The 18,555-nt window shown below is 48.4% G+C and overlaps 1 protein-coding gene across 2 annotated transcripts in view; it reads right to left on the bottom strand.

Annotated features, from left to right (window-relative positions):
* The window catches only part of PIAS4 (protein inhibitor of activated STAT 4), a 55,636-nt gene that overhangs the window by 36,554 nt on the left and 527 nt on the right, over positions 1-18,555 (bottom strand). For both annotated transcript variants that reach the window (XM_015420534.1, XM_015420533.1), the window contains exon 2: positions 5,626-6,079. In XM_015420534.1, the coding sequence (XP_015276020.1) occupies positions 5,626-6,076 (451 nt within the window). In that variant the 5' untranslated portion in view covers positions 6,077-6,079. The remainder of the gene's footprint in view (positions 1-5,625; positions 6,080-18,555) is intronic.

The following is an 18,555-nucleotide window of genomic DNA, read 5'->3' as shown; positions in this document are numbered from 1 at the left end:
CGTGGGAGAGAGTTTGGTTCCCAGCTTCAGCGCTAAACGGCCAGAACCCTTTCTCCCGTGTGCGGGAGTGTGGCTAATTGGCCAGGGCAGTGTGTGGGGGGGTGCATACGAATACCCTATATCCTATTATGCCCCATGAGCAGCCGTCATTCTTAACAGTGCCTATGTTAATGCATCTATAGCTCTTCAATAAAGTATTACCTTTCCTGATAAGCGTGTACTACGTGGTTGGCTGTGGGTTCTGACAGGAGAAAGCTAAGATATAAATGATGTAAATAAGTACTACAAAGAAAACCGCTTTTGCTCAAATTCTGCATGTTTCAATTATTCGTGAAGCACGGAGTGAGGCCACTGGCAGGGTTTGGGAGGGGGGTGCTGTCCCTGTCCAAGACCCTGAAGATCAGCTGCCAGCCCGAGCAGACAACACTGGCCTTGGATGGATCCATGGGCTGACTTGGTTGATTCAAGACTTTTAGCACTAAAATCAAGGGCTGCCGCCCCCCACCGCCGCATCCAGTCCACAATGCAGTCTTAGCTGGTCCTCTGGGCAGCTCCAATAAACCCTGACTGTGGAGTGGGAGAAGCTGGACACATGACCGCTTGATTTGTTAGAAAATGTGTTTGTTCGGGGGTTGTTTTTTTCTAAACAAAGTTTGGGAGGGGGACTTTGCATACAACACTCGAGCTGTTACCTGAGCATACAGCTCCTTGATGTCAAGGCCTTATTACAAGGGAGCACCAGTATTGCTGGACCTCCCAACCACACGTTTAAAATATTTATAAACCACCTTTCTGGTTGGATCGATACGGAAGTCCTGGGCCAGACAGCAAAGCAAGCTTATCCTTAGAGAGCCTGGTGGGTGTCGACATACGACCCTGCTCTAAGCCCCAGGGGCCCTTGTGGTAGCTGGCCTGGAGAAACCCAAGAGATCTCTGGGGTCAGAAACAGGCAATGCTGCCACCACAGAGCCTAAAAAATTTAGATGGGACTTAAAATCTCTGGATGTGGGTGCCTAGAAACTGAAGCCTGACTCCCATCCACCACAGCGGATCCATTTCTCAGCCTGCCTGGTCTCCCAAACTTTAACTTTTGAACAATCCTCAGGTCGTCTCTCCACTCGCCCTCTCTCACAGGGCCCTTCCAACTGGTGCTCCTCCGCTGTCTCGCAGGCTGTGGGTCAGATCTCACCTCCGTCCTTTCAAAGGGCCCGGTGGACCGCTCCACCTGACTGCACCCCCGGCCGGCCAGGAAAACCCGGGGAACCCGGGCAGAGAAGGAGAAAACCGCTCCGGGGGACCCAGCCCACAGCTGCGTTCCCCACCGCGGCGCCGTTGCTGCCTCCACCGGCTGTCCCGTCGTCTCCACCTCCGCCGACGTCGTCGCTACCTCCGCCGACACCGGCTGCCTCGTCAGCCGCGCAGCCCCACCGGCTGTCTCAGGGCGCTTCCCTCCGTCACCCCGGGCCCCCGGCCGTCCGGAGCACCACCGTCGATGGCCACACCCCCGCGCCGGCTCACGAGCTCGGCGCGCGAGGCCGACAAGGGGCTCAGCAAAGCCGACGCTGAGCTCGCGCCCGGCAAGCCTCCGCTCCGACCGGCACCCCCGGGGCCCAGCGAAGCCGACGTAGAGCCCGCAGAGCCCGCAGAGCCCGCGCCCGGTAAGCTTCCACTCCAACCGCCCCAGAGGAGCCGTTGTCAGCCGCGCCCCCGACCGCGCCTCCGGCCACGTCTCCGCGCCAGCTCGGGGTTGTGTTTCGGAGGATAGACCAGGCACCGCCGCTGCTAGTAGCCTCGGCTGTGTGAGCATAGGGGTTATTCTAGTAACGCCGCAGTCCACACGCCCAGACGCCCAGGAACACGAAGATGTTGACTTCAGCCGGTTTCTGGGGTGCCAAAACGCTGTTTTTGCTTGTTTTTAATTTAGTTTTAGCTTGGTTCTAATCTCCCCCCGCGGGCGTGAAAGCACACACGCCCCGCGGCCTTTCTGGTTGGATCGATACGGAAGTCCTGGGCCAGACAGCAAAGCAAGCTTATCCTTAGAGAGCCTGGTGGGTGTCGACATACGACCCTGCTCTAAGCCCCAGGGGCCCTTGTGGTAGCTGGCCTGGAGAAACCCAAGAGATCTCTGGGGTCAGAAACAGGCAATGCTGCCACCACAGAGCCTAAAAAATTTAGATGGGACTTAAAATCTCTGGATGTGGGTGCCTAGAAACTGAAGCCTGACTCCCATCCACCACAGCGGATCCATTTCTCAGCCTGCCTGGTCTCCCAAACTTTAACTTTTGAACAATCCTCAGGTCTCATGAAATCACATGAACTCCCAGAATGTATTCACTGAGGGGCTCTGATCTCTCCAAAATGTTCCTGACCCGTCAGTCTCATGCTCACCTGCAATAAGGGTTTTTACCTTGGCATACCACTCATTCATGACAAGTTCTGGATCACATGCATGATGGGCCACAGAGGTTCTGGATCACACGCATGATGGGCCACCTAGAGGTTATGCACCCAAGAGTCTCCAGATCACCACGAAGGGCACCCAACCCCACTCTGGAGCTGAGGAGGAGGGTGCTGTCATCCACCGCTCTGGGCACCCCCAAAGTCCGGCATGATGTGAAAAATTGACTTTCGGACCTCCAGGTCCTGCCCTTCAAGGGCTACTAGCCATGACGGCTAAATGGAACTTCCACACTCAGAGCTTCTGAATATCGGTTGCTGGAGAGCAGAGAGACTTTGTGGCCTTCGCACACTGCAAGCAGGCTTCCCAGAGGCATGCAGCTGGCCATGGGATACTGGATCAGATGGACATCATTTCTTTGATCCAGCAGGGTTCTCCTTAGGACACCTGACCTAACCACAACAATTTCAGTTAAGGCTCCCTGCAGTCTTATGACCCACTGGAGTGTCTTCTCTCTCTCTCACACACACACACAGAGTAATGGACCAATGCCAATGTGTTTCCCCAGGGGCTCTCCAAAGCAGGCATAAGAGTCAGCCACAGCCTCCAAAGCCCATGCATAAATTCACAAAAGCTACAGCACTCTCCAATGACTCCACCAAGCCCAGACACAGGCCAAGGGCCCTCAACCCCCTGCACTCCCCCAAAAGTGCTCGCTCAAAAGCAAGGACCCTGGACGTGTAAAAAAGGGGGGGCTATGCCCAAATCTCTGCTGTTGTTCACACTGAGGGAGGTGAGGCCTCTTGCCATGCAGCTGGTGGTCAGAGCCATTAATCAAAGGGCCATTTTAAAAAGTTGGCAGCTGCACAGGGACTGGAGATTGCGGAGATGAGGACGACAGAGGAAGAGCAAGCTGCACCGCAAAGGCGGCGGTTGCTGCCGCACTACCCAATCTGTAAATCAAATGGTTCTCGCCCTGCAGTGCAGCCCTGCACATGCCGCTAAGTATTCCCGTCGTGCGTTATGGAGTCTAGCCCTGCCGTTTAGCTACTACAGCGCCTGAATGAACGGGGAGGGGTTGGAGGAAGAGGACTGACTTTGCCTGCCAAGCACGATTCAATCCCCAGCCTCTCCAAATACAGGATCGCAGGGGAAAGGCCTCACCCGCAGAACATCCCTGTGCCAGGCTTCTGTTAAAGACACAGGAGGAGGTGGGAGAGGGCAGGCAGGGGCACATGGACCTCTCTGACACTCAGGAGATCCTACCCCAGATGCCATTTTATGCAGAGGGCGGGGGGGGCTTGGCCAGAAGCCTCAGGGCCTTCCCAAGAGTTCCTCCCTCCGCTGAGAGAACCCTCGGGCCCCACCCCTGCCGGCATACCAGAAGAACAGCAAAACCACTTGTTTTTGGCCAGTGATTTCGCTTACATCGTCCATTTCCAATGTTGCTCTGTTTTTAAAACGGTTCTGCTCGGGAGATTAACGTGCCTCAAAGGGCTTCCGTGATTTTCCGGTTCCTTCTTCATTTTGATTCCCAAGCAGTGGCAACCGTTGTGCAAAGCAATAAAAATGTGGCTTGGGGGGTGCAGGTGACTGTGAGAGGGGCTGCTGCGGGGCCTACCCTCAACTGATGGGACAGTGTGGAGCGTGGCCCAGAAGGCTTTCAACTCGTGGGGATCCAACAACATGGGCAAAAGCTTCCAGATCAACACACAAAGGAACGAGCACAGAGCCAGGTGGGTGATGAAGAAGAAGAAAATATTGTATTTATACCCCGCCCTTCACTCAGAGCGGCTTCCAATGTCCTTTCCTTTCCCGTCCCCACAAGAGACACCCTGCGAGGTAGGTGGGGCTGAGAGAGCTCTCCTGAGAACTGCCCTTGTGAGAACAGCTCTGAGAGAACTGGGACCGACCAAGGTCACCCAGCTGGCTGCAGGTGGAGGAGTGGGGAATCAAACCCGGTTCTCCAGATTAGAGTCCGGCTGCTCTTAACCACGACACCAAACTGGCTCTCTGTTGGACTCCCAGGTGTTGGCCAACCCATCTGTCAAGCTACCACAACGAAACCCGACCACAGCTCCTTGACCCTAGTAGCCCACAAGTCCAATGTCTTGAGGCAATCCTTGATGTGCCAAATGACAACCTGAGTGGGGGGAGCGGAGATGACACACACACACACCCGACTTACAGGAAGAAAGTTGTAACTTCCTTGGTCCCAAGAAGGTTTGCAGCTTGGAAAAAACTATTTTCGAATCCGGTAGCACCTTAGAAACCAATAGGATTTTTGGAGTATAAGGGAGCTTTGACTCTTGAAAGGTTATTATCCCCCCCCCCCAAAAAAAAATCTTCTTCATCTCTACTGTGCTGCCGGCTTGAATACACCTTCTTCTCCTGCAGTCCAAAATGGCAACCCTCTGAAACCAGCTCTGAAAAGAATAACCAAGTACCAGACAAGCAAAGGCTGACGGTTTATCCCAAGGTGTCAAAGATAAGGCCTGGGGGCCAGAACTGGCCCATCCAGGGCTCTTATGCAGCCCGCAAGCAACTGGTGCAAGGGAGGGAGTTCTGGGGGGGGGAGTGGGTGGAGACACTCCATTGTGGCTTCAGCACAGCAGAACAACCTCATCTGCAGCAGTCAGATGGGAATGTCTGCCCAGCGCTGCACTGCTGCCTCTCCAGTCCGCCTAGGTGTGTTACCCTCTGTACCCCTCCCACAGCCCAGGGGGCCTTGCAGGGAAGATACATCAACTTGGAGCTTGTCAGCTGCTGTCCTTTATACAGTTTCTATCTCTCTGGTGGGCTCTTTTTGTAGCAGGAACTCCTTTGCATATGAGGCGACACCCCCCTAATGTAGCCAATCCTCCAAGAGCTTACAGAGCTCTTCTTACAGGGGCTCCTGTAAGCTCCTGGAGGATTGGCTACATTAGGGGTGTGTTGCCTAATATGCAAAGGAGTTCCTGCTACAAAAAAAGCCCTGCTTATGTTTTATGGCACACATGGCCCGGCCCAACAAAGTGACGTTTATGTCAGATCTGGCCCACGTAACAAATGAGTTTGATACATCTGGTTTATCCTATCCAGACATCCCACTTTGCCCTCCAGGCAGTGAGAGAAGCCCCACTCCCTCCACCCAGCATGCCAGGGGGGACCTCAACAGCCAACCGACAGCCCCTTTGCTAGCCTGGAAGGGCACAATACCCGGATCCGTAAGACACACCCAAACTCACCAAGCTCGGTCGGCTTCAAAAGCTCATCCAAGACGGTGTAGAAGGGGAGCTTCACCAGCCGGACCTCCGGTTTCATGGATTTGAGAGGTAACCGTCCGAGTCCGTTTAAGTACTTCCCGTAGAGAGAGGGATAGTCAATGTTGGGGGTGGAAAGGGCAGTCCTGGGGACCGTGCTGCTGCGGTCATAGGAAGAATGCAGGGAGAGGGCTTCGGGAGGAGGTCGGTGCGTCGGGGGCGGCTGCTGGTGCTGCTGAGGCGGCTGGCCGAGGTCGGTGTTTATGGAGTGGCGAGCCTCGTAGATTTCCTTGATCTTCTTGAACAGTTCCGGGCTACAGTCAAACTGGACCAGCTGCAAGGCCCGCGTGACCAGTTCGTGCTTGAGGCCGCTCTTACTCCGGCCCACCGATCCCAGCAACATCTGGAGGTCTGAGACTCGGAAGCTCATCACCATGTTCTGGGGAAGAGAGAAACGGAGCAGAATAACCAAGGTCAAAAAAGGTAAACTGTTCTGCCAGTGAATGAAATCCACCTGTGACTTCCAACGGCAAATAATCTTCTAGAATAGCACAGCGTTAAGCGGGAATTCTTGCAAGGGACCTACTGCCCACTGACAGAACGGCAAAATTTGATAGGCCAGAGGTCTAAATTTCCACCCTAGATACCAGACAATGGACTGCAGGTTTACCTACTAGGGTTAAAAGGTTAAAAAGACCTTGTATTTAACAGGATAAAACATCTGTTTGTATAATCTGGACCAATGCCCCCTCTAAATTGTGGAGTCTTGTGAGCAAAAATTCTACTTTGTAAACTACTGGCATTAAAGTTGTAAGCAAGTGATTTGGCTACTGTATAAATCAGTTTGCTCTAGAGCCTTCCTTCCTGAGTTAAGACAAAAAGGTGTGAGCCGGAGGCTAAAAAAACTGTGAGCTAGCTCACACTAACTCAGCTTAGAGGGAACACTGGACTCCCTCTCTCAAAACACTTGGATTCAATTCAATGGGACAATTTCACACCTGTCTCTACATTTTTGTCCCGTTTCCTCTTAATGCTGAGATTCATACATAAAAACAATCTCACCTTTCTGCAGTTAATATGTTAGAAAAACACCACTGTTTTGTACATATAATATTCAAAATAGTGTGGTGGGGGAATTCGTAATATTGTAAGTGGAGTGGCACTTGCAGGACAGACCATTCTACAGCCACCCGTGATGTCCCCCAAAATGTTGCTGGGGAGGTGGACCCACAGGAACAAAGTAGGGTGCAATGTGGACCTCTATAGCAGGACAAGAAATCCAACGAGTCTCCTGTGAGCAGAGAGAGATTGCTGGAGCAAACCTATCTTAGGTTACACCCTTCCAAGCAAGGACTTGACAGATCCCTAGCTCCAGGGGGCCCCCTCCCACCCAAAATTAATTTCACTGTAGCACCTAGTATTCTCAGCAGTCATTTACTGTAGCGCCTCTTGGTGATTCTTGGGAGAAGTACAAGGCTTGTTTAGATGAGGGACAGAGGTTAGCTTTTTGTCGTGATGACAACCAGGGTTACCCTATGCTTATTTATACACTGCTACAACACTTTTGCTGACAAGCAGTGGTGAAAGGTTTAGGATTGGGTTCTGCGGCCGCAATAGTTAGGGTATATGGTAATTAAAATATAAATCCTGAAGTCTGAAAAAAGTAAGTCTGGCTCCTAAATTCTGCGGGCAGGGCTCTTAAAGCTGAAGAAAAATTGTCAATGCCTGTTCTAAGGGAACTGACGTCAACGGACATGGAAGGGTGCAAGTCTGTTTAGGACTGAACCATCAGGATCCAATCTCTCCCCCTATATTACAATTGTGTTTGGAAGAACACTGCCTGCCCACAATACCTTGTCATGTCTCATCAGGAAGCCAAGGAGGGTGGATTTAAAAAACCCCAGACCCATTAAAAAAAACATTTAAGCTCAGCTCATCTGGAGCTCCGGCTACAGGAAGGGTTGTGTTTTTTTTAATCATTTGTAATTTTTATTCGGTAAAATGTGTAACAGTACAGAAAAGAAAAACAGTATTAGAACTTTTAACAGGAAGATAAAAACAGACAGTTCTAACAATGAACCACAACATCATACTTATGACAAGAGTCCATACAAAATTAAAACATAGAAAACCATGTTCCTAATCAATCAGAAGATTAGGTTAACAGATCTTAAAGGTAATATTGTGACACGTGGTGTACTCTATTGTACAAGAAAATTAATACAATCAAACTACGAAGCCTATATCAAGAGTGAATATCAACCTGTGACTCATACACATATATAAAAATAATGAAGACTGAAGTTGCATCTAAGAAAGTAGGTTATAAGGAAATGAGAAGCGTTGCCCTGGACTCCATAGAAAGACTAGTGTCAGAAGAACTAAGGCTAAGTAGGAAGGGTTCTTTAAAGGAAATTTAGAATGAAATCTATAGCTAACCAAAACATTTCAAGCCTGCAGTTACTGCTTAAATTTAACCCATTGCCTTCGACCAAACATTTCGAGCCAAAAGATGCTTCGCTTCTTCCAAATGCAAATGAATTTCATAAGGTGGCTTGTGGCAACCCTGCTTTGAGTGCTGAAGGACTGTAATTCAATTCCCAGCCATCTCCAGTTAGGGGATGGGAAAGTTCTTTCTCTCTCCAGGGGCCTTGAAAGATGCTGCCAGCCAGAACAGAGACAAAACTGAGCCAGACAGACTGTCTTCATATGAACCAGAGGGGAGCCATCATCTTACGAACCAGCGGGAAAGAGATCCCGTACCTGATGTTGAGTTTTGAAGATGGGGTGGGGAGGCTGCAAAGCATCTGCTCTCCGGCTCATTGGGAAGAGCTCTTCCGCCTAGTAACCAAGTGATCTGGTTTAGGCTCCTTCTTGCACGTGGACAAAGAGAATGTTTCCAGACAGCTCTTGAGAACCACAAGAAAGCTGGGCAGAGCTTCAAACGAGTACCAAATGAGGGTGTGTAGTATTCTGCCAGGTCCACTGGACCCTGCAAGCCCGCACTCTGCTCTGTTTGTAAAAAGCTGGCACAGGGTGCTGACATCATCCCAAACCCAGCCCCCACCCTATTTTCATGCAGGCAACAGTGAATGGGGGGGGGGGGAGTGCCATCAATTTGCAGCCAACTTATTTGCAGAGACAAACAGAGGAGGTTTGCCCTTGCCTGCCTCTGCACAGCAACCCTGGACTTCCCTTGTGGTCTCTCAATCCAAGTACTAACCAGGGCCGACCTTGCTTCGCTTCCAAGATCTGACAAGATTGGGCTAACCTGGACCTTCCAAGTCAGGGCGCAAGTTGCGGCTGACTCAATGGCGCTCCCGTACGGTTTTCAACATCAGAGACGTTCAGAGGGGGTTTCCACTGCCTTCCTCTGCGTAGTGACCCTGGACTTCCCTGGTGGTCTCCTTTCCGAAAATTAACCAGGACCGACCCTGCTTAGCTTCTGAGCTCTGATGAGAGTGGGTTAGCTTGGGCCATTCAAGTCAGGACAACTGTGAACAGTGCCTCCTTCTGAGGAGTTGCACTTTCTGGAGAGGGAAGGGCTCCCATGTCCAACGAACTAGATCAAGCTCAGTCACAGTCACCACTTCCGCCCCCAAATCAGTTTCCTGCCATTTCAGCAGCTCATTACAGGCCTTCTTCAAAGAACTGGGCAGGTACTCCTTCTCCAGACTGCAAGCTTGTGTTTCATGAAGAAGCTAGCCAGGGACCTCTAACAGAGTGCTGCCAGAAGCCTCACTGAACTACAGTTCCCAGAATTCCCAGAGCGATTAACCTGACACCATGGTGGCTCAGTGGTAGAGCATCTCCGAGGCAGGCAGAAGGTCCCAGGCTCAATCCCTGGCATCTCTAGTTAAACTAATCCAGCGGCAGGTGATGTGAAAGACCTCTGCCCAAGACCCTGGAAAGCTGCTGCCAGTCTGAGTAGACAGGACTGACTGATGGACCGAAAAGTATAAGACAGCTTCAGGTGTGTTGTACATGCAGAGTTATAGTGCGGAAATGCCTTAAACTGCCTTTCAGCGTGAACTACTTAAACAGAAGCCAGCCCAGATTCTGTATCACTGTTGTATTCTCACAGAGATGCCAACGTTAACATATCCGACTGTTGGGGGAGGATTTTTCATTTTAAGGAGTGGCGGTGAGAAAGAGGGTGAGTTGTTCTTTCCTCCCACAATCAAAATCCAACTAAGCCGACGCATCTATTCCCTTGAATGACTGCTTTGAGAGTGGACACAATCCTGTCCCTGGTTTCCTCTCTGATTATTTAGGGAAATCTCCAAGCAGCACCTGAAACCCTGCAAAGATCCACAGGTGTCCCAAGACCAACGGAACAAGGGAAATACCTTCCAATCAGGTGAAGAAAGTGTCCAGGTATCCCTGGGGAAGTTGATGTTCCCACCGCCACCCTCCCCAAGCCACCCTGTATAAGGCACTACTTAAAAATGTGAGGTTGTCACCTAGAAATTCGATTTTGGTACCCGGCGACATGAAAGAATCTTACAGCCCTCTGAGATGGATGACAAACTAGACAGCGCTATTGCCCTGGATCTGTAAGAGTCACCATCCAATAAGATAAACAAACAAACAAACAAACAAAAAACACCAGAGTTTTGACACTTAGGACTTAAGAGACCCCAAGCCAACAGCTGATATGGCAACAAAGCATAGTTCTATTTATTTGAAGCATTTTTAATGCCACCTTTACAACTAATCAGGGTTGCCAAGGCGATGAACATGAAAACGTTAAAACATTTAAACAATTAAAAACAACATTTGAAATGATAAAATAATTCAATATAAACACATAAGAAGAGAGGAAGAGGATTGGATTTATATCCGGCCCTTCACTACCCAAAGGTGTCTCAGAGCGGCTTACAATCTCCTTTCCCTTCCCCTCCCCACAACAGACACCCTGGGAGGCAGGTGGGGCAGAGAGACAACAGCCCTGAAAGAACTTATGACTGACCAGCAGCTGGATAGGGAGGAGTGGGGAATCAAACCTGGTTCTCCCAGATTAGAGTCCGCGCTCGTAACCACTACACCAAACTGACAAACAACACCAGAACGAGGGAGGAAGGCCAGTAACTCTTATCAGGGGTCTGCCAAATGAAACAAGAAAAATCTTCACCCACTGGTGAAAGACACCGATAGAGGGAGGCAAACAAATCTCCCTGGGGAGGGAGTTCCAAAATTTTTGGTGCCTCGACTGAGAAAGCCCCTTTCTTGGGTTGCTACCTATGTAGCCATACTGCTCCAGGGGAGACCAAACGTGACCTCAGCCACCATCTCTTGACCTCAGCCCACCCCAAATGCTGGCAATCTGAGGATACCGCCACCAACACACTCGGCAGGGCCGCTGCAAGGACTGAGGAGATGTAGCGCAAAGTCCTTTGAAAGCTAGCACACTATGCAAATGCTAAGGACAATCAGCAGCACTAGACTCTGACGCTTCGACTGAAGCAGTGCGGAGAATCTGAGAAACCCTTTAGCCAAAGGAGATCACTCCAGGGAGCCCAGCAAAGGCTCAGCCAAGAGCGGGAGGGGGGGTCACTGCACCCCACAAACACCTGCAGGCCGGGCTTGCTTGCCGCTCAACTCAGGGTCCACGACCTATTTGTGGCTCTTTAACAAATAAAATTAAATCCTAATTCGAGGTATACGGGATGTGTAGTTGGGATGTCCTTGACAACCAAGACGGTATAATCACTGACCTCGAGCCAGACATCCTGCAATGTGGAGTTAAATGGGCCTTAGAAAGCATTACTAACAACAAAGCTAGTGGAGGTGATGGTATTCCAGCTGAGCTATTCAAAGTCTTAAAAGATGATGCTGTTAAAGTGCTGCACTCAATTTGCCAGCAAATTTGGAAAACGCAACAGTGGCCACAGGATTGGAAAAGGTCAGTATACATTCCAATCCCAAAGAAGGGCAATGCCAAGGAATGTTCAAACTATCGCGCAATTGCACTCATATCACACGCTAGCAAGGTCATGCTCAAGATCCTACAAGCTAGGCTTCAACAGTACGTGGATAGAGAACTGCCAGAAGTACAAGCTGGGTTTCGAAGAGGTAGAGGAACTAGAGATCAAATTGCCAACATTCGCTGGATTATGGAGAAAGCAAGAGAGTACCAGAAAAACATCTACTTCTGCTTCATTGACTGTGCTAAAGCCTTTGACTGTGTGGATCACAACAAACTATGGCAGGTCCTTAAAGAGATGGGAGTACCAGACAACCTCACATGTCTCTTGAGAAACCTGTCAAGAAGAGACGGTTAGAACTGGATATGGAACAACTGATTGGTTTCGCATAGGAAAAGGAGTACGACAAGGATGTATATTGTCACCTTGCTTATTTAATATATATGCAGAGTACATAGAATAAAACAGGAGAGCACAAAAGTTGGCTTGAAACTCAACATCAGAAAACTAAGACCATAGCATCTGGCCCCATCACTCCTTGGCCAAATAGAAGGGAAGTCGTGGAAGTAGTGACAGACTTCACGTTCCTGGGATCCCAGATCACCGCAGACAGTGACAGCAGCCATGAAATAAAAGACACCTGCTCCTTGGGAGGAAAGCGATGGCGAACCTAAACAGCATGATAAAAAGTAGAGATATCACCCTGCCAACAAAAGTCCACATGGTCAAAGCAATCGTATTCCCAGTAGTCATGTATGGCTACGAGAGTTGGACTATAAGGAAGGCCAAGCGCCGAAGAATAGATTCTTTTGAACTATGGTGCTGGAGAAGACTCTTGAGAGTCCCTTGGACTACAAGAAGATCAAATCAGTCAATCCTAAAAGTAATCAACCCTGACTGTTCCCTGGAAGGCCAGATAATGAAACTGAAGCTCAAATACCTTGGCCACCAAATGAGAAGGGAGCACTCACTGGAGAAGACCCTGATGCTGGGAAAGATTGAAGGTCAAAGAAGACGGGGACGGCAAAGGATGAGATGGTTAGACAGTGTCATAGATGCAACGAACATGAAATTGAGCCAACTTCAGAGGACGGCAGGAGACAGGAAGGCCTGGTGTGGTGTGATCTGAACCATGGGGTCTCAAAGAGTTGGACTCGACTGTGCGACTGAACAACAAAAAGTTGGGATCCCAGAATAATGAGCCTGCAAAGCGAATGGCAGGCAAAGATTTTTACGGGACCAAAGGGCTCCTTAGAGATGATTTACAGAAAGGAAAATGATAAGAGGGGAACAGTTCCCTATTGCAAACCATGCACAGATTTCTGCCAGTGTGCTCCTATACACGTTTATTACGTACTGTGTGACCTCCTGTGTGACACTTCTAAATAAAGTATTTGCAGCCATCAGTGTTTAGTCTGCGGAAGGCTTTACTGACAATTCATCAACGTGTCGATTATCTGTAACATTAAGCTGTACAGTTTCGGTTATACAAATGTGCGTTCTTATTGGCTCTTTGCTGAGATCTTGCTCTGAATGTTGATATAATTTGGCTCTTCAATTGTAAAAGGATTGGCACTCCCCCCTCCCTTGACACAGTACTTTTAAAAGCAACCACAAGGACCTGAAACTTAATTTGCCTTCTTAAAACTTTGACTGAGTTAAAGTATTTTATACTGATTCTCCATCAAAAAGCATTTTAAGGCAGTTTGCAAACAAAAGTAGTAATAATGTACATTTTACAGAAAAACTAAGCTAGCCAGTGGACGGAATAAAAACCGGAACCAGAAAAGAAGAAGAGTGGGGTTTTATACCCCTCTTTTCTCTACCCTAAGGAGTCTCAAAGCAGCTTACAACCACATTCCCTTCCTCTCCCTGCAACAGGCACCTTGTGAGGCAGGTGGGGCTGAGAGAGCTCTGAGAGAACCATAACTGGCCCAAGGTCATGGGGAGGAGTGGAGAATCAAACCCAGTTCTCCAGAGCAGAGTCTGCCATTCTTAACCACAACACCACACTGGCAGAGACTCATACGAAGCAACAATGACCAGTTTAACAAACCTATGAGCCCAAAGCATGGAGGAATAGCTGGTGTGGCCTGGTGGTCAAGAGAATGAGCCATCACCCAGGCAGTCCCTGGCTCTCCACTCCCATGGACACACATGCTGGCCTTGAAGCAAGCCCCCGCCCCAGCCAACTGCAAACCTGGAACAATACTAGAAGGTTGTTATAAGGACAACAATAGAGTGGCTACATTCAGACACTATGGTAAGTTATGGTTTGACCAACCCCCAGTTAGCTGGGTCATCTGAATGCAAGCGGTCCAGTGAACCAGGATTGCAAATGGCTAGTTTGTAAACCCAAGCCTGTGCTAACTGTGGTTCATGGGGGCACAGAAATTCAGTTTGCTGAGCCCACCATCACCACAGCCTGGCCACAAAGATGGCAGTGGAGAGTAGTTATCCTTGAATGCACATAAGATGGAAGGTTACCAGGGCCTCTTATACAACAGAGTCTTAACCAATGAGCTTTCCTCTGAAGGAAGGTGGGTAGGTGAGTTTTGCTATCCTTTTTGCTCTAAGGCAAAGACTGTCATATTTAATAACCATTATAATTTACCATTGTGTTTCCACCATTCAGAACACTATGCACATACATCCTTTTACAGTATAAGACCCTAGTCTCTGACCTGTATCTTTCAAACCAAAGCAGAGCCAGGATATATGTAACTGAAGTATCACCATCTTATGAGTTTTAGTTGTATTTTTAATGTGATGTCTTAAAGTTTTAATGTTGAATTTTGTATTGGTTCTCTGTTGTGATCTGCCCTAAGCCCGTTCACATGGAGGGTAGGATAGAAGTCCAAAGAATAAAATAAATAAAATATTGTGTGTGTTCAAGTGTCACAGTATGCCACAGCTTGTGCACAAAGCTCTGGTTAGTCTTCCAGTTGGTTCGTAACAAATCCCACTTGCCCCCTAAACCGTTTTTGTTGCCTTGATTGGGAGATTAAGCATCCTCCACTGGTCCTCTTTACAGCCAGGCAGGTGTGAGGGTGGGCTCAGCAAACTGAATTTCTGAACATCTCCTCATGCAAAGGTGTAGTGGTTAAGTGCGTGGACTCTAATCTGGGAGAACCGGGTTTGATTCCCCACTCCTCCACTTGCACCTGGGTGGATGGCCTTGGGCAAGCCGTAGCTCTGATAAGAGCTGTTCTTGAAAAAGAGCAGTTTCTGTCAGAGCTCTCTCAGCCCCACCTACCTCACAGGGTGTCTATTGTGGGGAGGGGAAGGGAAAGGAGTTTGTAAGCCGCTCTGAGACACCTTTGGGTAGTGAAGGGCGGGGTATAAATCCAATCTCCTCTCCTCCTCCAAAGGGCTAATCCTGGCCTGCCTCCACCTAATAAGAACATAAGAGAAGCCAATGTTGGATCAGGCCAATGGCCCATCTAGTCCAACACTCTGTCACACAGTGGCCAAAAATACCAGGTGTCATCAGGAGGTCCATCAGTGGGGCCAGGACACTACAAGCCCTCCCACTGTTGCCCCCCCAAGCACCAAGAATACAGTGCATCACCTGCCCCAGCCTGTGAGTTCCTATCTATACCTTGTGGCTAATAGCCACTGATGGACCTCTGTTCCACATGTTTATCCAGTTCCCTCTTGAAGCCGTCCATGCTTGTAGCCGCTGCCACCTCCTGTGGCAGTGAATCCCATGTGTTAATCACTCTTTGGGTGAAGAAGTACTTCCTTTTATCCGTTCTAACCCAACCGCTCAGCAATTTCATGGAGTGCCCATGAGTTCTTGTATTGTGATAAAGGGAGAAAAGTACCTCTTTCTATCAGGAGATGCTCTATGCCATGCATAATCTTATAAACCTCGATCATGTCACCCCTCAGTCGTTGTTTCTCCAAGCTAAAGAGCCCCTTTCTTCATAGGGAAAGTGTTCCAACCCTTTTATCATTCTAGTTGCTGTTTTCTGCACTTTTTCCAATGCTATAATATTCTTTTTGAGGTGTGGTGACCAGAACTGTACCCAGTACTCCCAATGAGGATGTACCATCGATTTAATGGGGAAACTGCTTCAGAGGACCCCGTGAGACATCATCTTTGGGCCTATAGGGAGAACCCATCCAGAAACAGCTGCCCCCCCCCATCATAAAACAATGCTCAGCTTGGAAACTCCCAGTATATTGTGATTCTGCCCCCCTCGGCGGTCATACTGGCTGATCCTTTTAACCCAAGATGCAGAAGACCTCAGCCTGAGGGCCGGGAGAGCCACGGCTAGTCTGAATTGACAACACTGACTTTAATCGACCAAAGGTCTGATTCAGTATACGGCAGATTCATGTATTCATCTTGCCTTAACAGAGCTGCAAAGGTAATTGGAAGCTGTTCCCTTTTGAGCACAGTTTTTTAAAATATATATTTTGTATAAATATGATTATATTGAAATAATGGAGCATTTCTCAAAGCCGCCTCTGCTTTCATCTAATTAAAAAAATTCAGGTCGCACTTTCACTGCTTACCACGCAGAGAGCTTGCAAAGTTTGACAGTCCCCCGGAGATACTTAAGTACTGAAACCGTTTCCTAAAAATCTCACCAGTGCTTCACAGTTGCCTGTGTGCGCGCATACACAGACACCAAGCTCAGAATAGCACAGGAATACAGGCAGGTGCTACAGCTACCAAAATAAAAGCAAGGATACAACAGAGGAGGAAACAGATGCCAGTACAGTTTAAACAAGACTGGCCTACCGTGCAAAGCTATTGAGAAGCTTGGCATGCACATAGTTTTAAGGAATGTGAACAGAGTTTCACTTTCAACAGTGGAATGTTAGTAGGTACAAAGTGCTGTCCAGTTGCAGCCAACTTCTGGCAAATTTGTCGTGTTTTCACGACATTCAGAGGTGGTTTACCATGCATAGTAACACTGGACTTCCTCGGTAGCCTCCCATCCGAGTAGTAGCCAGGGCTGACCCTGCTTAGATTACGATATCTGATGAGATCGGGCTAACCTGAGCAATCTGGGTTAGGGCAGTCAAACATTAAAGGGTCGTGGTGGTAAAAAGGGACTCATCAGGGTTTGTTCAGTTTCTCTTTTCTAAGGGGCATCCCTCATGGGAGTCTGTAACATGAATAAATATGCATGGGACAAGAATAGCCTGACCAGACCAAACGCCCACCTATTCCTGCTTTCGACAGGAGACAGCCCGGGCCCCCCTCCCACACAACACAAAAAAGGAAGCACCCTCCCCTGTTCTTCATCCCAGAATTCCATCAGACTGCCTTTGAACACGGAGGTTCCATTTAGCCATCTTTGATAGACATATCCTTCTGGAGACAGATCTTGTGTGCATTTCCACAAGAATGAAGTGCCCACTGAATGCAGCAGCGTTTACTCCTGAGGGTGCATGTATGAAGAGAGAAGGAGGGGGAAGTGCTACCCAGGATCTGCTCCAGTCATTACAGCACCATGTGTCTTAGCCTGTAGTACTTCGGACACAAAATACCAATCTGACAATACTTGGCACTGAGTCTCTCTTTCGCTCGCACACATGCAAAACCAGAAGGTTCGCTATAAAATTGACTGCTGCCTGCCCTTGACCCAGGTTCCCTGTAGACACAGTGTTCCCTCTAAGCAGAGTTAGTATGAGCTACCTCACAGGTTTTTTTAACCTCCAGCTCACACATTTTTGTCTTAGCTCAGGAAGGACGGCTCCAGAGCAAACTAATTTATGCAGCAGCCAAATCGCTCGCTCAGAACTTTAATGCCAGGAGCTCACAGAGTAGAGTTCTTGCTCACAATACTCCACCACTTAGAGGGAACATTGGACACAATGTAGCCTGGCTCCAGGATTTGGCATCTCTAGGGTGAGAGCCCCGTGTATTTTGCCCAGAGAATGCAAAACAAGTTTGGTTTTACAAAGGAAAGGGATCCTCTTGATTGGAAGTATTTCACATACTGTCTCCAATATCTTTAATAAGGCAGGGCAGATTTACGACTGTCCATTCTGCAGATTGGGGAGGAGGGGGGTTGACGTCAATAGCAGCTGGCCTAAGGCCACCAAGTGAATTCAAGGCAAGATCTGAACTGGCCACTATATAAAGAATCATCATGCCGTGTTCCAAAAGTGCCGTTTACATTACCTTGAGGCAACCACTATAACAGCCCCATGAGGAGCAGGGCAGTAGCGTTTTCACCATAATGCTGCAAGGAGCAGTAGCATTGTCACCATATTGCTGCAATGGGAATGGAGAAAGGTTGACCATAACTTGCTTAAGACCACCTACTGGGTCCTAAGGATACAAAATTTAATAACACAACCGTTGAATTTTTCAAAAGTGTTACCATTGAAACACTAACAATCTAGGCCATATACGTGTCTTTACGTATTACCAGTTCTGCGATTTTACCTATGTGCCAACATTAGTGCAGAGGATGAACAGGAAGGAAAGCATTTGATCAGATGATCCTGGACTGTACAAGTAACCCCTTGCCAGCTTTTCAGGCTTTGGAAAGCATTTAAACATTTACAGCAATACAGAAGTTAAGACTTATTATCTGATTTCAAGCAAACATACACAGTGTTCTAACTAGGGAGGCCCCACAGCTGATGGCACAATAATTGACCAAAAAAAAAAGAAAAGCAGCACTGTTCCCACTTGGAAATAAAACCAATGCAAGCAACATCGGTGATAAATCTTGTTTGAAACACATGCCATAAAGCTTCTACATTTTGCTCATGGAAACATCAGAGTTATCTGTGACACAAAAAAATAACACATTGGTTTCAACTAAGCGCAAATCGTTTTGCAGTTGAGTTAAATTTAAAGCCAGTGGAATTCACCATGCCAAACATAAAGGACGATTCCCACCTTGCAGAGGCGAGGTAGACACATAAGGAAGAAATTTAAGAAAATAACAGGAGTACATGACAAGACTGATGAAATGGCAAATGCAGCACCCCCATTTGAACAGATCTTCCAAAG

The sequence above is a fragment of the Gekko japonicus genome, unplaced genomic scaffold (assembly GCF_001447785.1).
Source record: "Gekko japonicus isolate JY-2015 unplaced genomic scaffold, Gekko_japonicus_V1.1 scaffold632, whole genome shotgun sequence".
Lineage (NCBI taxonomy): Eukaryota > Metazoa > Chordata > Lepidosauria > Squamata > Gekkonidae > Gekko > Gekko japonicus.
Note: the sequence above shows the minus strand (reverse complement) of the source record. Positions and strands in the feature narration are given on the sequence as shown.